This window comes from Podarcis melisellensis (genome assembly GCF_964234715.1).
Source record: "Podarcis melisellensis genome assembly, chromosome: 4".
NCBI classification, from domain to species: domain Eukaryota; kingdom Metazoa; phylum Chordata; class Lepidosauria; order Squamata; family Lacertidae; genus Podarcis; species Podarcis melisellensis.
The window spans coordinates 48,279,469-48,298,255 of NC_138531.1; the positions used below are offsets into that span (position 1 = coordinate 48,279,469).

Sequence of the window (18,787 nt, forward strand, 5' to 3'; positions counted from 1 at the left end):
TTCAAGTTATTACACATGTTAAAAAGCACATTGCACAGGATGGGTTTAAGTCATAACAAAAGCCAAATATTTCAAAAAGATGTATGGATGCTTGCTCAAAATCAGTATGACTTTTCCTGATATAAGAAATTCTCAGAAATATAAAACCGCAATATGTGCATGGTACTTTGCCATTTGATTTTCATTTCAATACAAAGACACAACAATCATGCACATTACTTTAAACATCCAAATTGAGTCCCTGGATATGATAAAGACCCATCTGTGCTTACAAAACAGTGCCCAGTTGTAAAATATGTTTGTAGAAAATGGATCAAACCAGGCCATTAAAACATAATGCCAAATCATCAACTGGCGTTACGAGAACAAAATTTGGGGTCGCACTTTAGCTTTCAAGGAAAAAACAAACAAATCATCCGTTTCCAGGCTAGATGGAAAAGAAGATAAAGGGCAGGGGGAGAGCACAGTAACTGGAAGCTTCAGAGCAGAGTATAATTTTTGCATATTTTCTGCCCAGATGAAAATGACTTGGATGTGGAGTTTGAAGATCCTAGTTTAAACATTTTTACTGTTTCAGGCCAGTGTCCTGCAAAACACAGATTTGCAGGAAAATACCCTTAATTAAAAGACAAGGAGAAAGTGAAAAAAGTTTGCGTTTCCACAGGGAGGTTTCGTGTTTACTTTGACAATTGTTTCTGCACAGATCTGTAATTATTGCATGTGAGGCGTGCATCATCAGAACATGCCAGCAACCAGAGTCAGGTGTGTGGACCTAGGCTTGATACCTCACACCTCTTTTTAAAAAATGGATCTCTGGCAGCTGGAAAACCCTCTGTCTGAATCTTTAGAGAGCAGCTTCTAATCAGAGTGGGAAACGCTGATTAACTGGATGGTCCAAAAGTGTGACTCCATGTAAGGCAGCTTCACACATCTGAGGCAGTATACACACCGTAGATTTAAAGCACACTGGTCCTCCCCATAGACTACAGTGGTACCTCAGGTTACAAACGCTTTGGGTTACAAACACTTCAGGTTGCAGACTCTGCTAACCCGGAAGTAGTACCCAGGGTTAAGAACTTTACCTCAGGATGAGAACAGAAATCGTGCGCCAGCGGCACGAGGTCCCATTAGCTAAAGTGGTACCTCAGGTTAAGAACGGTTTCAGGTTAAGAACGGACCTCTGGAATGAATTAAGTTCATAACCAGAGGTACCACTGTACTGGGAACTGTAGTTTATTAAATGTGCAGGAGGTGGGGTGAAAATGTGCTTTAAGAGTAGGGTGTGTATGCAGCCTGTGTGTATTCACTGCACCTATCATTTATAGCAATGAGACTGCCAAAACTCCACACAGTATGTCCATCCTACCAAAAGATACAAATTCAGGTCAGAACAAGACTCCATAGGTGCTCCACAGGTACCACTGCTAAGGACCTTGTGTTAGTTAACCTGTTTGTGCTCTATGTAATAGAGAAAGCCAATATCCAAAATTCTCGTAGAGTTTCTCTCTCTGTTATTGATGATAGGAACCTCACAGAAGATACCCTAAACTTAAACTGCCTTTCGTCTAGGCATTCAGAGACTTACCTAAATTCATCATAATCAATAGTGGTGGTGTGTTGAGGATCAGCAGCTGCAAAAATCTGCTTAATCTCTTTTGATCGAGGTTCTCCTATTGCCTTCAGTTTGTCCAAAATTACGCAGATATTGGCCATAGGAAACTGTAAAGAAAGGGTCCAGGTGAGACTAACAGAACATATATTTAATACATACAAAGTACTAATGCACAGCAGCTTGAAAACCACAGTAGCTAGCTATTCATATCCTTTATTTTTAAAACACCAGCAATGAATCCCTAAGTAGCTTTTATAAAAAGTTTTCAAAGTGATGCCAAGTTCAACCTGAGAAAATCAGAGCCAGTCAAAGACATTGTGCTGCATAAGATGTGGCACCCCCTCCACATACAGAAGCCAATTGGACTTGTTGCAGAATCTTACTTCAGCACCGGAAACAGAACAGCATTCACCATTTGGGGACCTTGCACAACAAATCAGAATGAATGTTCAATAAATAGTGGTTGGCATCTAATCTCCCTGCAAACTTTGCTCAAACACATCAGGATGAACATTCAGTAACAGGTTGTCTGGAAGTGACCCTAATGCAACTTTATTGGAACATGGCTATTTCATTAGAATACGTTACGTAGTTACCCATAACATACAACGTTTTAAAAACAGTGCCCCTATGCTGTACTATCCTTTTTCAGGCTCCTAATTTTATCCCTATTTGGTTGTTCCTTCTCCCAAGGGCTCTTGCACAACTCCTTTGTGGAGAAGGAACCATAACAACTATCAGATGTTCTTATGGATTTTGTTTGGTTAGCTTTGACTCCTTTATCTTTTGCACGGGAAAATTAACTGGTACAGTGCAGACTGTATCAGCAGTTCTCTTTTTTGCTTTTGCTGATTTATTCTTCCAGGAACAAAGGCGGGATTAGGACATTATGAAAGTCAATCTGCGAGCCTGAATCATCAGGCACAAAGTGCACTCCATGACATTTACCAAAGACATTATTTGGTATGTATCTCGCAGAGAACAGGTTGAGAACATGGACCCGTTTTTCTCACCGGGTCATTTTCAAATGAGACAACGGTGGCTCTGTGTTGATCTTGGGGGTGAATAAACAGTGGTTTTCAGAGCCACCATTATTTAAGCAAGATAATAAAACTCCATATGCTTTAAAGGCCAAATAAGGATTGGAAAGCACAGCTTGCCTCATTTGCATGTTTCTCCATGTAGTTGAAAGCATACTCATCAGCATCCACCAAAAGAAAGACGTGTCCATGGAAACACACTTTAGCTCCGACATACAGATCCTTTGCTGTGTAGTATTCAGACAGTTCAGCCTTATATAGCTCTTGCCCAGGCTTCTTAACACGACCTCTTTCCAGAAATTTCCCACCAATTATCCCTGTAACAAGAGAACAATAAATAACAAGTTGTATATTTCAGAAAGAAACCAAAGAAACTGCACCCTCAAATTTCCTATCAGCCAGCTGGCCATACCACAATATTTATTTCCACCTTTAAATGCAGATTCCTTGATATGGCCATTTCAGTATCTGACAAAGGAGTTCCTCATCCTTCCTCCCACCCACAACAGCTAAGTGCATCCTTCATAAAGTTTCTCCTGTGGGTTGGGAATGGTGTGGGATGCGGTACAGGAGCCTGCCAGGGAGGAATATGAATGTGACCCACTGATTTCAATGGGTTGGATTCCACATTATGTTAACTTAAGGAATTCCTGGAAGTAGGGGAATAGGAAACTTTCCTTCCATCAATTTCTTTAAGTTATCTTATCACCCAAGCCAAGGGTGATTCCCATCAGTCTCCCACACCCAGTCACACATTGTTCAGGAGTGTCTCCAGCCCTCAGGAGAGGTTTTTCAAGGGGCTCCTGTGACTGAAAGGAGATGGGAAACTTTCCTAAATTAGTTTATCCTAGAATCCAAGTCATTAAAATCAATGGGGAAAGTCAGTTATCCCTGACCTTTGGGCCATGCAACCTGGGCCGATGAAAGCTCAGTTGAATAACATGTGGAGGTACCACCTGGTCAACCCCAGATTTACTAAGTACTTTTATTTTCTGCCATTTTCCATTGTGGAACGGAAGTCTTTATGCTCTCAGGGAGTCCACTATCCTGTCACCGACCCAACCAGAGACCCTCTTAGCTTCAACTAAGTGGCTGCTGTAGCATGTGCCCTCAGATCATTCCCTTGGACATATAATACTTTGGGCTAAACAAGCAGTACATGAACTCTGGTATGCCTGTGGTTCATTTCCTGCTTATATCTGCACTCCCAACCAAAAGCCCCAAAGCATGCATTAGGCATCATAAAATGTTTCATATGTATTATTTGGTGATATAAGTGTCATAAAAAGGGATGGGCAATGCAATGAAATTCCATTTAGAGTCCAAATTATAAGTAAATGCAGAACCTGTAATGCTTTATTCAACCTGAGTTTGGTTCAGAAATCTTCCTTTCACAATAAAACTGAAAGGTGAAAAATCCATTAAAGTAAAATTCAGGATCTGACTTAAGCCTGTAAAAGCATGAAAATTTAAGAGTCAAGAATAGAAGCCAGGTCACAACAGCTTCCTCCCATCTAGTTACTGATGCATATAAGACCATCAGTTTGAGCAGACAGCTGCATTATCTAGTCAACAAAAGCTTTTAATGCCATTATTGGTTCTGGGTTTCTTCACTTAGAGACATTTACTTTCTAGCAACTATAAAATAATTTTTGCAATGAAAAAATATATGGAAAAATAAAACCAATTATTCAGAAGGTACTGACAAAGACAGCACAGCCCAAACTTCTCCCTCTCTCTCCCTCCCTCTCTCTCTCTCTCTCTCTTTCTCTCCCACTAGTGTAAGGATCTGGGACGTTGGAGAAGGTGCGGTATTTTGTTTTCAGAAATACAGCACAACACAAAGTATACCATCTTGTTTACCCGAGCACAAACAGCACCTAGGAAAGAGTTTCTATCACTTCCTCTTGTTGCAATTCCCCAGAATGATGGAGTATACCAGACCCAACCTTCTTGTATGAATTTTGATGGTGATAATAAACAAGTCTGTCCCCATTCCTATCACCACTAGCTGAAGAAAGAATGGCTACCAGTCTTATTAGCTGTTATCACAGATGGGGAATTTGTGGCCTTCCATATGTTGGTCTTAGTCTGAACTCCCGTCATCCCCAACCAATGGCCATGCTGCCTGGGGCTGATGGGAGTTGGAGTCCAATAACAGCTGGAGGGGCACTGGCTCCTAATCCCTGGGCTATCTGATGGCAGTAAATGTCTCTGAACACCAATTGCTGGGAATCACAAGTTGGGGAGAGGAGTGTTGTGTTCAGGTCCCACTTTCAGGCTTCCCAAAAGGACTTGGTCAGCCAAGCACAAGAGTCTAAAAAAGGAGCCAGAAGCCAGCTCACACATCCCTTAGGATTGCCATTTTCATTGCCAATGGAGCCTTCACCCTATTCTTCACACACCAGCAAAATACCCAACTTATTGTCAAGTCTCCCAACCCGTTGGCAGTACCCCTATCTCGAAAGATATGCACAACTGCCTCTGAGGCAACAGGAGCCACAAAGTGCACCAGATAATTATCATAAACACAGGGAGAGAAAAGGGTATAATCCCTTTCCATCACCCCGGCCCCACCCACCAACAATGAACCTTCATCCAAATCCAACAGACTCTACCACCTGCGATCCATTTAGGCCTGGGAACTGCAGTTGCATTGCGTAATCTCCTTAAAAGCTAAACTGCATTAAATTCGCAGACCACCAATACATTACTGAAGCATCAGAAAAGTGCACCTAAATTTGCTTTTCCCCGCCCCCCCCCCCCATACAGCATGCTGCATATTAAATGCCCATACAAAATCAAGTACTCTTTTGCTACCGTGGAAAATGGTGGATTTCAGTTTAGATATCTCTATCCAGTTACACAGTTTATGGCCAAAGATAGCAGGAGCTTTTATTGGTGATTAACACCTGAATAAGAACAAATTGGGGTGTGTGTGATCTAATTGGAGGAGGTGGCTACCACAATTACAAACCACCCAGATACTAACCAGAGGACATGCAGCCTCTGAGGTTGTGATTTTATACAGCCTTGTATTTAAGGATTTGCCTGCTAGCCATAGGATATCTCCTCATCATAGAAACACCCTCCTTTCTTCCTCTGCTAGCCCCCAACAGACTAGCAAAACATTATTCTGCAGGGCAGGGACTTTTGTAGGCTTGTAGACAAGACTGAGTAGTAACCTATGTGTCCGGGGCATATAAACATGCTACAACAATTTGGGTTTTTAGAAATAAGCAAATGTTTAAAGCTTCCTGCACATTCAAGTCTTCACCCTCAAAGGAGTTTGGCCACTGCATCTCTGCATGATCCATTGTTACGATGGCACTAGTTCGTTCCAATCCAGCTCTGCTAGGAGTAGGTAATCCTGGGATGGTGCTACCATTTCTAACGCAACAGGTCTGTCTGCCTTCAAATGAATGTGTGTGCCTTGTGTGTCCTTGCACGAGTTATTTCTCGCATTTATTTCCGCCCAACTGACAAAGGTTGTGATCCTTTAAAATAAATAAACAACTAAGGCCCTCTGCCCTTTTCACTAGAATTATCTAGAACTGAATCTGCCTCTCACCTGTATTTCGTTGGGGAGGCTCAAACACTTGAATGGTGTCATCACTCAGATAATAAGAAACAATGAACTTCCGGTCTTTGTCAATGGGATCAGTAGTAATAAATTGTGCAAGAAATCGCAGTAAGTTACTTTCGAGGCCTTGCCTGGAATAGCAGAAGAGGTACAAAGTCAAGGTTTGTCTCCTTTCCCTTTACATGGAGAAGTCCTGCCATTTGTTTCGTAAAACGAATAAAAAGTTAACAGTCTTTGGTCAACTTTTACATTAGTTTGAACCACTGAGAAGATTGCAATTACCCATGCCCAGGTTTTGCCTTTAATGAGTTTGTTTTTGTTTTCAAACACATTTTTGTTTGGTGGGTGGGGCGGAATAACCAACCTAAGCTTAAGCAGTAGCAAAATATCAGAAGCTGTTTACCATTCTAAAAAGTGTTCACTCTGTGAGGTAGCTGATTAAAAAAGCAGCGTACAATTTTACAAACTAAAACAATAAATTGTAAATGGCACTCCAATAACAATGTACTCTATACCACACCAGACAAGAAACACATGATTTCATGGATCTGGAGTTACTTGGCAGGACACGACCACACACTACCCCCCGCCCCTGCTCAGGTGAGCTACCAATAAAGGAGACCATACAGTTGAATGGGATCAAATCAAGCCACAACTTTATCGCCTACAGATGAAATGGTTTGGCACAGGCATTGGGTAAGCATTTATTTCCGGGCTGCCTACCGGAAATGACATCAGGGTCAACCCAGCAGCAGGGATTCCTATGACTTACATCAAATAGGGGGATCCCCACCTCTAAGAGTGCTGAGGCCCAAGCCCCCTGTCTGAGCAAATGGTCAGAAGCAACTCCATCACGGATCCCTTTAACGGGATACCCTATTTCTGGAGGGGAAGGGGAATTGTGATCCCACAAAGAAGAGCTGGGCATCAGGGGCTGGTGAGAGCTATTTTAAATCCCTCAGGAGTGGGCCTGAGGGAAGCCTGATTGTTCCCGAGAGCCTGCCCCCTGAGAGCCTAGCCCTCCACACCACTGGCCAATTTGGCAGGCTGACGCAGAGCAGGATTTCAAGCCAGCAGTGGGAGCTGAAGTTTGTGCTCCGGCAGAGATCAGACCCCGACACCCAGCCCTGCATCGTCAGCAAGAGGGGAGGCACTGGCTGTCCCACAAAACTGCTGCACCGCCAAAAAGCAGGTAAGCGGACATGTCTGGGCTCTCCCTCCATCATTCTGCTAATAAAAACTCCCAAGCAAACCACAGTAACACAGAAGCACTGATTCCAAAAAAAGTTTAACAAAACCCAGAATCCCTTACAAAACTGATAAAGCATCACTAGGCAGCACAGCATGTGATTAGACAGTGGAAACAGGAAAAGTAAATGGGAAAACAAAGGAAGGAGAGAACTGCATCCCTCCCCCGTTACATACTGGACACTAGTGTGTCACTATTGTGGTTCTTGTTATCTCTTTTAGAGCTAAGCCTTTGAGATTAATGAAAACAGGCATGTATGGTAGGAAAACAGACTCTAAATTCTGAAAATCTATTATCTGTTTGATTCATAAGAATTATGAATATTACAAAGCCCTTTTGTAAAATCGGTTGACATAAAAACGTTTAATGGTAATTTCCCTCCCCCTGTCACTTTCCATTTCAGGAATCGGGGGGGGGGGCGGGGTAGGTTCCTAATATTGCCTTTGCTCAGGTACCTGTCTTTTTCCATGAATTTCTTGAAGTCTTTTTGGGGTGGTTTGGGAAGCAGGCCCGTGCAGGAGCAAAGGGAGTCCTCTTCAGAGCCAAATCCATGATACGGTGGGAACTTTCTTTCTACTTTCGGAGGAGGTGGTGCTTTGTACGGAATTGGAGTAAAGTCCTCTGTAACACAAAATTGGCAACTGACATTTTACTGTTCAGTTCCTGAATATGTTAAGAATTGCACTGCATTTCAAGATAGGATTTCTCAATCTAAGGAAACAAAACTGTTCTCCCCTTTTGGCAGATATATTACTGAAGAATAACGTGTGCATTTTAGAAAAGCAAATGTTTCCCCTAAACAGGAAAGCCCAATTTTGAAAATATTTTTCAAGTTGTTTCCTCTGGGAGCATACTGTGATTGATATTTTTCTCTGCTTTCTGTCAACTTCTCTCTATGGATGGGAAAAACCGAAATGTTTCCGTGAGCCTTGGGAGACTGCCAACAAACAAAAGTCCTTCTTATCTTTGCAATGGGCTCAGCCTTTTCAAACCTGTCTTTTCCACTCTGTGTTCTTTTCTTAAATGCTGCCTTAATCCCGGTGAATTGATCTGCACTCACCTCATAAACATAATTTACTCGTTGACATCATTACCATAGTCAACAATGTGTAACTTGCATGGGAGCACCCAACCTTTTACATAGTGACTGCCGGGTTAAATAAAACTATTTGGGGGTTAAGCCAATTCATTTCCATTGAGTTCACTTGGTTTATATCAGTACATTTTTGCTGTTTAAAAATAATAATCATGGACAGACATCCACACATGGCAGTTGAAAAAAAACAAACCAGAACTGAGAAGGATGTGTGTGCAGAATTAGAAAGTAATGGTGGGCATGTGTCCTTTGAGAAGAAAGAAATGTTGCGTTTTCCAATGTATGGGTAGCCTGGTGCTTCTGGGTTTCAGGGCTTGCATAACAAATACGACTCTGATTACAATCTCTCTTGCATACCAACAGTGCCATCTAGTGCAACGCTAGCAGATGCACTAAAGAGAACTTGCATGTTGAAATGGCGTCCCAAAGGAGGCCAAAAAGTGGATGGGCTGGGGAACAGCTTACTTTCCTCCTGCCAGGCAGTTCACGGACTACACTGGCTTCAGTCTGAGATCAACAGGGATATATTGTTCAATGGGCCCTGAATTAAGAGAAGCTGCTTTCCTCCCCCAGGAACATTTTTGCCACTTTGCTTGCTCGGGAGGTGGGTAGTGACAAAAGCCTTCCCCCAAAGCAGCCGCAGATTGCCTTTAGCTGAAGGATGCCAGGTAGAAACACCGAGGCAATGTTAGAGACAAGGAGGTATAAATCCTAGGAAAAGTTAACAACCTTTTAATACCACCTATCTGAATTATTTAGGGTGATGCTTAAATCTCCAACTGCATTCAATGATAATTAAAAGGGTTGAACTTTAACTGGATGAATCTGCTGTTTTCATTTTTCAGTCTTAAGTGCAGTATGCCCACACTTCCACATCAGTTTATGCTTTTTATTATTATTAAAGTGCTCCCCAAACTTCATATGCATTTTAGTGCACATTCCTCCTAATACAGAGATGCATAAAATCATGCATGGTGCGGTTACAGAGACAGATTTTCTCCCTCACTTGTAATATTAGAACTCGTGGATAGTGAAACTTAGTGTTGGAAGATTCAGAGCAGACATCAGGAGGTACTTATTTAGGAGGTACTTGTTGACATCCATCTGTCTCAAAAGACAATGCAGTGCACTTCCAGGGGCAAAGTCAAACCACTGGAGTATCACAGCACCCATTGTGGCTACAGAGACTAGTAACTCATAACTGCTGCCTCCCACATTGTTTTTGCTGCTTTGGCAGCACTGAAGTTATCTCTCTGGGGCACAAGCCTGGGCAGAGTGTATGGAGGCCCTGGGCTGCCCAGACGACAATTCCCCCCTTTTGGCCTCGCTGATGTGGTCCAGTATGCCATCTACTTCCTCACCTAAGTAATCAATGTTGAAATTTATGTCAATCTAATCCTGAAATAATTGCTGGGTTAACTTATATAAATAATTTACCACACATAGATAGGAGCAATCTAGGTAAAAGTAATTTATACTGATTAAGAAAAACTGCATTGTATGCAGATTTAAGTATATTTACTCAGAAGTAAGTTTCATTGATTTCAATGAGACTTACATTCAAGGAATTATGTTTAGAACCGTAGTTCCAATCAGCAATATATTCAGAAACTGATTAGGGGTGAAGTCAGCAGAGAAATATTTTTTCCCCTCAAACTGTAAAGTTATCCTGACATTTTCTAAAGTAATGAAAATATAACAGCAAATGACAACAGAAATGCCAGTAGATTTAGTGCAATCTGTGATAATTAGGATTTCACAATAGTACAATCAACTTGTTATTTTCTCTAAGCAGTGATGTTTTTAAAAGAATGTGACAGAGAACAGCTTTAAAAAGATTAGTTAATATATATCTCTGCGCTGAACACATCTGTCGTCTTTTGGTGAGTGGAGAAATTTTCGTTTTTGAACTCAAGTAATTTCTTGTCAGAGAGATAATGCATGGCATTTTGCCAAAAAAACAAAGCAAAACTTCCAATATATCCATCACATGCAAATATATAAACACTGGTTTTAAAAGATTACTCCAATTTATAGTGTATTAAAAATAGAGTTGTTGGGAAATTATGCCTCAAGGGGAATCCATGCAGCCCCAGGTTTTGTGGAGAAATATAATAACATCTGCCTAGAGTTCAGTTGTGTTCCAGAGGTTTCCCGTCACCTGGAATTCACTAGAAGCCTCTAATCATGAGGCTGCATAGAAAGCTGCCTTGCGCTATTTGTAATCTAGCCCACTATTGTCGTCTTTGACTGGCAGAGGACTTTCCCATCGCCTTCTAACTGACCTTTTTACTAGAGATGACAGAGGTTAAACCTGGAACCTTCCGCATGCAAACCAGGTGCTCTAAAACTGAGCTATGGTCCCTTCCCATAGCCCCGTGGTGGGCTGATAATATAACTGACTATTTATATAGTATCTTTTGTACCCTGACATAATCTGTCCACAGGTGAGCACAGTGAAGATTCTGCTCTTCCTCCTGTCCCCAATGAGTTATTTATTGCATATATTTATGATCCATCCTTCGCCAAATGGTCCCCCAGGGCAGGAACGTACACATAGCATTAAAACTAAGTTTTATGTTGTTTCAAAGCTATCGATCGGGGCAGGCCCTATGTATTTGGTGCGGCCAACAGCAAGTGTGAAGGGCACAGATTGTCCTGCCCGTGCACAAGAACTGCTGTCTGCCCACAAAAGGCTTCGTTCAGAACAGAAGTCATAATACATAAGCTTGCTCAGATCAGTCACAAATGCCTGGCGTAAAGAGATGGTTGAGAGTAGCAATCAGGTTAGAGAATTGCCAAGGGGGGTGGTAAATGAAAAAGAGGTCATATATGTACAACTGATCCGCAGAGCAAGAAACTCTGGCTGGCGCTTGTGAGACCAAGAAAGTCCATCTTTCAAGCTCTCTTCTTTCCTCCTGTTACTCTGGCTCACACAAACAGAGCCCTCATGTGAGCCATTAAAAACTTGGTCACCACAGGAAATAATGTATGAGGTGGCTATTATCCCTAAAACACACAGTCAGTTCAACATAATTAATATATTCTCCCCAGCATATTTTAAAACGCTTTGTTGGTCCGATTTCTCTCTGTGGATGTTATTAGACCACGGGTGTCAAACACAAGGTCCGCGGGCCGAATCCGGCCCACCAGACCTCATCATGTGGCCCGTGTAGCCGTGTAGCCCCAGCCAGCTATTAGAAACCCAGTCGCTTCCCACCCGCCCATCGAACAGGCTGCCAAAGCGACGGCGCATGTGCGCGATGAATCCTCCCGCTAACTCCAATATCATAAAGGAGATCGCTTACCCTAGCGGACTTTTTGGGACATGTGCGACGTCGGGCGTGCAACACGCATGCGGGGAAGGATTGGGGGGAAAGCCCCGCCGTCGCCGCCTCTATGCTTGCACGCTTAAGTGAGCTTCCGGGGAAAGGAGGCGGAGGTCGCGTGTGCGCCATCTTCCCCGTGCATGCGTAATAGCCAGCAACCTGTCAGTGCCCGGCCCGTGGCGCCCGTTTGCCGTTGCTGTGGCAGCCGAGGGGCCCTGCGGGAGGCCCTGGCTGCGAGGCCTGCCGGAGGGACGGAGCCTTCCGGGAACACGAGCGGCAGCTCGGCTGCTTTCTCCTCATCGTCGCCTTCCCCCTCCCCGCCACAGCCGCTCACGCTGCTGGTGATGCAGCCCTGCGGCGGGGATGCGGTGGGCACCTTGCTGCAGCCCCAGGTGGTGCGGCAGCCGCAGCCACTGTCATGGGGGGCCTCGGAGGCGCCCTCAGGGCTCACAGTCTTCTATGAGCTGGGCCCGGCGGAGGCCTGGAGGATCTGGACAACGAGGAGGAGGGCGGCGCCCAGTCAGGGGGAGGAGGAGGAGGAGGCGGCTGCAAGAGCTGCACCTACAAAGGCTGCAGCGAGACCACCACGCAAGTGGCCAAGCAGCGCAAGCCCTGGATGTGCAAGAGGCACCGCAACAAGATGTACAAGGACAAGTACAAGCGCAAGAAGAGCGACCAGGCCTTGGGGGGCGGTAGAAGTGGCGGAGGCGGAGCTGATGCAGAGGGAAGGCAATTTCAGGAGAGATGGGAAAGTGATAATAAAGAGTGGACACATAGTCCTACAGGTATAACTGGCCCTTTGAGGGTGACCAAACTGCTGATGCGGCCCCCGATGAATTTTAGTTTGACACCCCTGTTATTAGACAATACAGTGCCACAATACACGGGGTCCAGATTCCAATGAAAGAAATGTAATACCACTAAGTGGAATTCAACTAAGTTTTACACAAAGTAGACCTGCTGAAATTAATGGACATGACCAAGTTAGATCCATTCATTTCCATATGTCTACTCTGAGTAAAATGTTGTTGAATACCATTCACTGCTTTTAATGGTTCTGGATAGCATCCTTCTGATCTAATCTAGCAGTTGGTGTCATCAGTGGTAAGACTAGTAAGGTCTTCTCCATCCCTTTAAATGGTGGACCCATATCTGCATTGTACAAGGGGAGCTGTTTCATTTGCTGAAGCAACTAAGGCAGCCAAAACTGCAGGAATTCCATTATTCCTTCACTGGGCATAATCTACATTTTTGTTTCTTACAAAATATATTGTTTACATAGATTTCAAACCTAAACCTGTCCTAGGAATACAAAACTACTCAAAAAATTTTTTCCAAAAAAAAAAAAAGACCCACCCCCCCCAAAAAAATAGCCACTCCATGTAAATCCACAGTTCAAAATTAGTACATAAAAGTATCAGTACTGTTACTTACTGACTCCATACTTTGTCCTATAATATTCTTTGGTAAATTCATCACAATCGCAGAGAACTATCTTTCTTCCCCAAACATTGATTACTGACCCTATGCTCAGGTCACAGTCTTTATAAAATTCCTGGTGCACTGCTCCTGTCTAGCAATGGGAAGGAAAAATACAAAAGTCTGTATGAATCTCACATTGAAATGAAAGCTTTTTGGGGAAGTAGAAACTTGGCATAACATAATAGAGGTGAGTGTAACAAAATGTTTTATTTCACCACCACCACCTTCATTCCAATAAATGCTATAATACAGAAACAGAAACATTGGATTTTGTGGTGTGCATATCATTTTTTTAAAAAAAGGAATCTTGCTTGCTTCACATAGCACATACGTGGAGATCAGAAACAAATAAAGTTGCATTCTGTAATGTATAATTACAGAAACTAGCTTACCTTACGATTGTCCAGAATGTAACGGCCTTTATTTCCTACTAATCCTCCAAACACATTCAGGACTGTCCGATCTGTGATTGTACCAGGCTGGTACAGTCCAATTGGACCATACTGGGGGCCGTGGGGAGGAGAGGAATAGGCAGTTAATATCCATAACTAGCAGGGCAACATAAGAGAATATCCTGCACTATCTGGTACCTGAGGCTCTACAAAATATGAGGTGGTTACCTAATGCCGGGTCAGGCTACCTGTCCACCTGGCACAGCACTGCCTACTCAAGCAGAGGTCTTTTGCATCACCTGCCACTGATACTTTCAGCTGGAGATGCAAGAAAATGAACTTGAAACCTTCTGCTTGCAACACATATACCACTGAGCTATGATCTGCACTCTTATTCCATATCACCATTATCTTATTTATTTCCTTATATTTCTATATATTTTATTTTTATATATTTATATTATACATTTCTATATTTACTTATATTTATATATTATATTATTTATTTTCTTACATTTCTATATTTACTTATATTTATATTATCTTATATATTTTCTTACATTTCTGCTTTCGCTTACAACCTAAGGTGGCATAATGTGGTTTCCCCTTCTAAACCACTGAGCCTCATGGGCTTGCCAATCAGAAGGTCGGCGGTTCAAATCCCCGTGATGGGGTGAGCACCCGTTGCTTGGTCCCAGCTCCTGCCAACCTAGCAGTTCAAAAGCATGCCAGTACAGGTAGATAAATAGGTATCGCTGCAGTGGGAAGCTAAACGGCATTTCCGTGCACTCTGGTTTCCACCACAGTGTTCCATTGCGCCAGAAGCGGCTAAGTCATGCTGGCCACAAGACCCGGAAAAACTGTCTGCGGACAAACGCCGGCTCCCTTCGCATGAAAAGCGAAATGAGCGCTGCAACCCCAGAGTCCAGGGGTCCTTTATCTTTACCTTACCCATCCAGGTACTGAATAGAGCTAAACCTGCTTAAAATAAGCAAGGTGGGAGCCTCAAGTGCCTTCAGACTATGCCCTGGCCATGCTGAATAAAATGATATACGTGAGCTTCTGAATCCACTATGGTGTTACCACTGACATCAGAGGCCAAGCATGATAAAGGAAGAGATGGGTGAGATCTGCGGCTGTTGCTATGCAGGCAACAGAACTAACAGGCCATAAAGGATATTTCTGAATTATGAATTAAGCCACTAAGAGTTTTGCACAAAGCCAAAAGTCAGTGTCACCGCTTGCATCCCATTCTACATCGTAGTAGAGGCTCCTCTGCAGTGCCCCCAGGGCTCTGCACCCAGTGCAACCAAACCAGTCTCGCTCCCCTAAGTCCACCTCTGGGAACAGATTAGAAACTACCTTATACGGAGTCAAATCATTGGTCCACCCACCTCAGTACTATAAACAGTGACTAGCAGTTGCTCTCCAGGATTTCAGACGGGGTCCCTACCAGGCTCACCCAGAGATGCTGGGGATTGAACCTAGGACTTTCTGCATGTAAAGTAGATGCTCTACCACTGAACTATGGCCCTTCCTAAAGTAGAACTTTCCAACATGGGGGGAAACTCTTAGCTTCCCTGAAAAGGGGTCTTGACTTTTACTCAGGGCAACTTATTAGTCACTATGGATAGCAGGGTGCTGGACTCAATGGGCCTTTGGACCTTTGGCCTGATTCAGCACCGCTCTTCTCATGTTCTTCTCCCATGGAAATGAATAGAACATGGACCACAGGTGGGTAGTTGGCACCTAATACACCCCAGTCATCTTAGGAAACAAATGAATAATGACTACCACCCATAGTTTTCATATATATACATAATTTACCTTGGGTAGCTTCTTCCTATTGAGGAATAAAGGCACGGCATCCCGACCTGAATTCAGTGGTATCACTTCTTTTATTTCAATGGTGTCATCGGCCAAAAAATAATGTAGCACCACTTCTCGGACATCCCCAAACATGCTTTCTGTGTCATCCCAAACACCATAAAAACGTAAAACGTGTCCGTCATGCTCCAGAAATTGTTGAAGTGTATCAAAGCGCTCATATGGACGTAAAGGTTTCATACTATCTATCAACTGCAGGTCAGGAGAGAAGAGGTGAAAGCTTTTCTTATGTACAGAAACATCTACTTTTCATGATAAGAATTATTTCTAAACATTTCATCAGCTTCTAAACATGTATTCCTTACAGGAGCCACAAGGGTTAGAGTCAGGAACACCCACTCTCTCTTGCCCCTTGTGACAAGTCATTCAGGATTTTCACAATGCTGGGGTATATGTCAATTGGGTTAGAGCAGGTGGAATATATGCTCAATGTAAACAAGCATCTGAATAACACTTTCAACACTGAAACAGTTTCTGTAAAGTGAGGTGCTTGAAATCCACTTTTAACACCAACTTATAAAACTGAAAACCCTCAGTAAATAGCAATACATCTATGACTACCTTACCATCAGGCAACTTTTTATTTTTATCTATGTAATTACCTGTGGAAGGGGTAAAAGGTATGGCTTTTTTTCTTCCTGAAGTTTGTCCCCCCCCCATATAAAACAATACTAAACAATAAACTAAACTGTGCAGTCCTTATTAATCAACTGGGGGTTGTTTCTGTTCTCAAAGGGGACCTGTCAGTATTCCTTAAAATTATTAACTTAACTTGTTAGATCAGGGAGGGCATGAAATGGAGATGGCAGAGAGAAGGACAAAGGAGAGTCAGGAGTGGTGGGTGGAGGGGTTGGGGGAAAAATAGGTGAAGAAGAAACTGTTCATGTCCAGAGCTGGAACATCCTAGTGATGAGACAAAACAGCCTATGGGAAGTCTATGTGGTGCCCTCTAGAAGCTGTGGACTACAACTCCCATCAGCCTCAGCCAGCATGGTCAACACCAGGGATGAGAATTGTAATCCAAAACACCTGAAGGTTACCACATTGCCTACCCCTGCCCTAGGCATTGTACGAGTAGCATCAGAATAAGCTTGTGTACTTTCAGACTGCTGAAATTTTACCTTCAAATTACAATGAAATAAACCTGGGTGAATTGGGGGCAGAGGAAAGGAAGAATGAAGGAAGCACAAAGCAAAGAGAACCTTCTAATTTCTTCAGAACACTTACTGCTGATATTGTGACATCACAGAAGCAAAATGCAGAAGGGGCAAGAGGAAGACTGGGAAAGGAGTCGAGGAGGAAGCAGGGATCCGAGATAAGAAGGGATGGGAAAGAAGATCTTTTTGCCTCCCTATCAGCACACGGGTCCCAGCCACTGGTTAATCTGGCTTGATGTTGCAAACTCGAAAAGTAATCATCATAAAACATTAAAAACTAATGCAACAGCTGTGAGGAAAGAGAGAATTTAGTTTAGTTGGGAAGGACGTAAGTGGTAGGAGAGCTGTGGATATAGCAGGCTAATAGCCAAAGCAGTGTAGTAAATAAGAGCTCTGGACTTTGGCCAGGAGGAGCTGAACTGAAATCTTTTTGCTCAGCCATGAAACTTAGTGGGTGGCCTTGGACAAGTCACTATCTCTCTGTCCATTGCACAAAGTTGTCGTGAAGCAAAAGTGGGACAAATTCCAGGTAAACCAGCCTATGCTCCTTGAAGGAAAGATGGAATAAAAACATGATGCAAGTAATAACCTAGAAGATGTCTGTACTCTGAGGAAAGTTTCTCACAGGGCCTGGGGACCTGAAAGTACATGCGGCTGCTAAAGGGAATGAGTATACAGAGTGCAGGGACTTTGAATTTCACAGACAGACAATAAATCATTATACCTTGTATTAAAGATGACCATAACAAACCAATATTGCTGTTGTTAAACAGATATTTCACAAGATACAAAGAGATGAAGACATAAAAAGTAACAATATGGTAGGTGTTCACAGGGGGGGGGGACAACCCATAAAGAAGGTGAATCTAGGGTGCCACCATTGAGAAGGCCCTTTCCCTCACTTCATTTGGTGAGGAGACACAGAGCAAGTTTCCCATTATATGGGGCTTATGGATTGCTTGTGTTTATTTCATTGCTCATTGCTACATGTACATCTCCACTTTTCCCTTCAAGATGGCATGCATGTTTTTCACCCCCACCCCATTTCATCCTCCCAACAACTCTGTGAGGTAGTTTAGGCTGAGAGATGATCACTGGGACAAGTTCACCCAGTGAGCATCATGGTGAAATGGGGATTTGAATCTGAGCCTCCCAGTTCCTAGTCTAACACTCTAAACATCACACCACATTAGTGTTATTGACTACTACTATGCTTTTCATGTCTTTCTTCTGTGGCTAATTTTTATGTTGTCTTTCAGCGTGATTGTTCTTTGTAACTGGCCTGTTTTACTGATAACAGCTTTAAGTTTAGTTTTCAAGAAAAGTGGAGTGTAAATGCCAACACAGAGAGCTAAAAGATACTACAGGCGCCACTCACTTATCAGTGAAATATACTGTTAAAGGAGTTATATTCTACAGTGCATTATTATAACAACAGAGAGATGAACAATTCTCTAAATCTGCCATGGACTGACGCAGCAGTCCTCCTGGAGAATAGATCACAGTTAGATTTGCCCTATTTAGCTGGGCTTAAGATATACATTCCCAGTCAGTTATTTTACATGCCAGCTAAAACACCAAGTATGGTAAATAAATAACAATGGCAATATAAATAGAAATATAGCTTCCCCAGCAGTTGTTATATGCAGTTCAACTAAAAACAGTTCCATCACAATTCCTTTTAGAGACAGAGGAACGGATAAGGGAGGAAGATTAACAATGCAATTCCATACATGTCTACTAATAACTACCTACATGTCTTACTCAGAAGTAAACAGATATACAGGAGATTGCACTGTAATCCAATTAAGGCAATATAAAGCCTATGCTATGTGGCTTATTGTCATCAATTTGCAGTGCAAAAGATTTTTATTTATTTATCAAAATTTGCAGTTCGCAAAGGACAAAGGATCACCACCCTCTTCCTACAGTTTCTGATTTCATTTGCCTCATGTCATCC

At 42.8% G+C, this 18,787-nt stretch overlaps 1 protein-coding gene across 1 annotated transcript in view; it reads right to left on the bottom strand.

Annotated features, from left to right (window-relative positions):
- The window catches only part of EFHC2 (EF-hand domain containing 2), a 58,936-nt gene that overhangs the window by 17,385 nt on the left and 22,764 nt on the right, over positions 1-18,787 (bottom strand). Inside the window, exons 5-11 of the mRNA XM_081907802.1 lie at positions 15,611-15,862; positions 13,784-13,894; positions 13,344-13,482; positions 7,940-8,105; positions 6,224-6,366; positions 2,773-2,969; positions 1,586-1,719 (exon numbers count right to left, since the gene is read on the bottom strand). Coding sequence (XP_081763928.1) covers positions 1,586-1,719; positions 2,773-2,969; positions 6,224-6,366; positions 7,940-8,105; positions 13,344-13,482; positions 13,784-13,894; positions 15,611-15,862 — 1,142 coding nt within the window. The remainder of the gene's footprint in view (positions 1-1,585; positions 1,720-2,772; positions 2,970-6,223; positions 6,367-7,939; positions 8,106-13,343; positions 13,483-13,783; positions 13,895-15,610; positions 15,863-18,787) is intronic.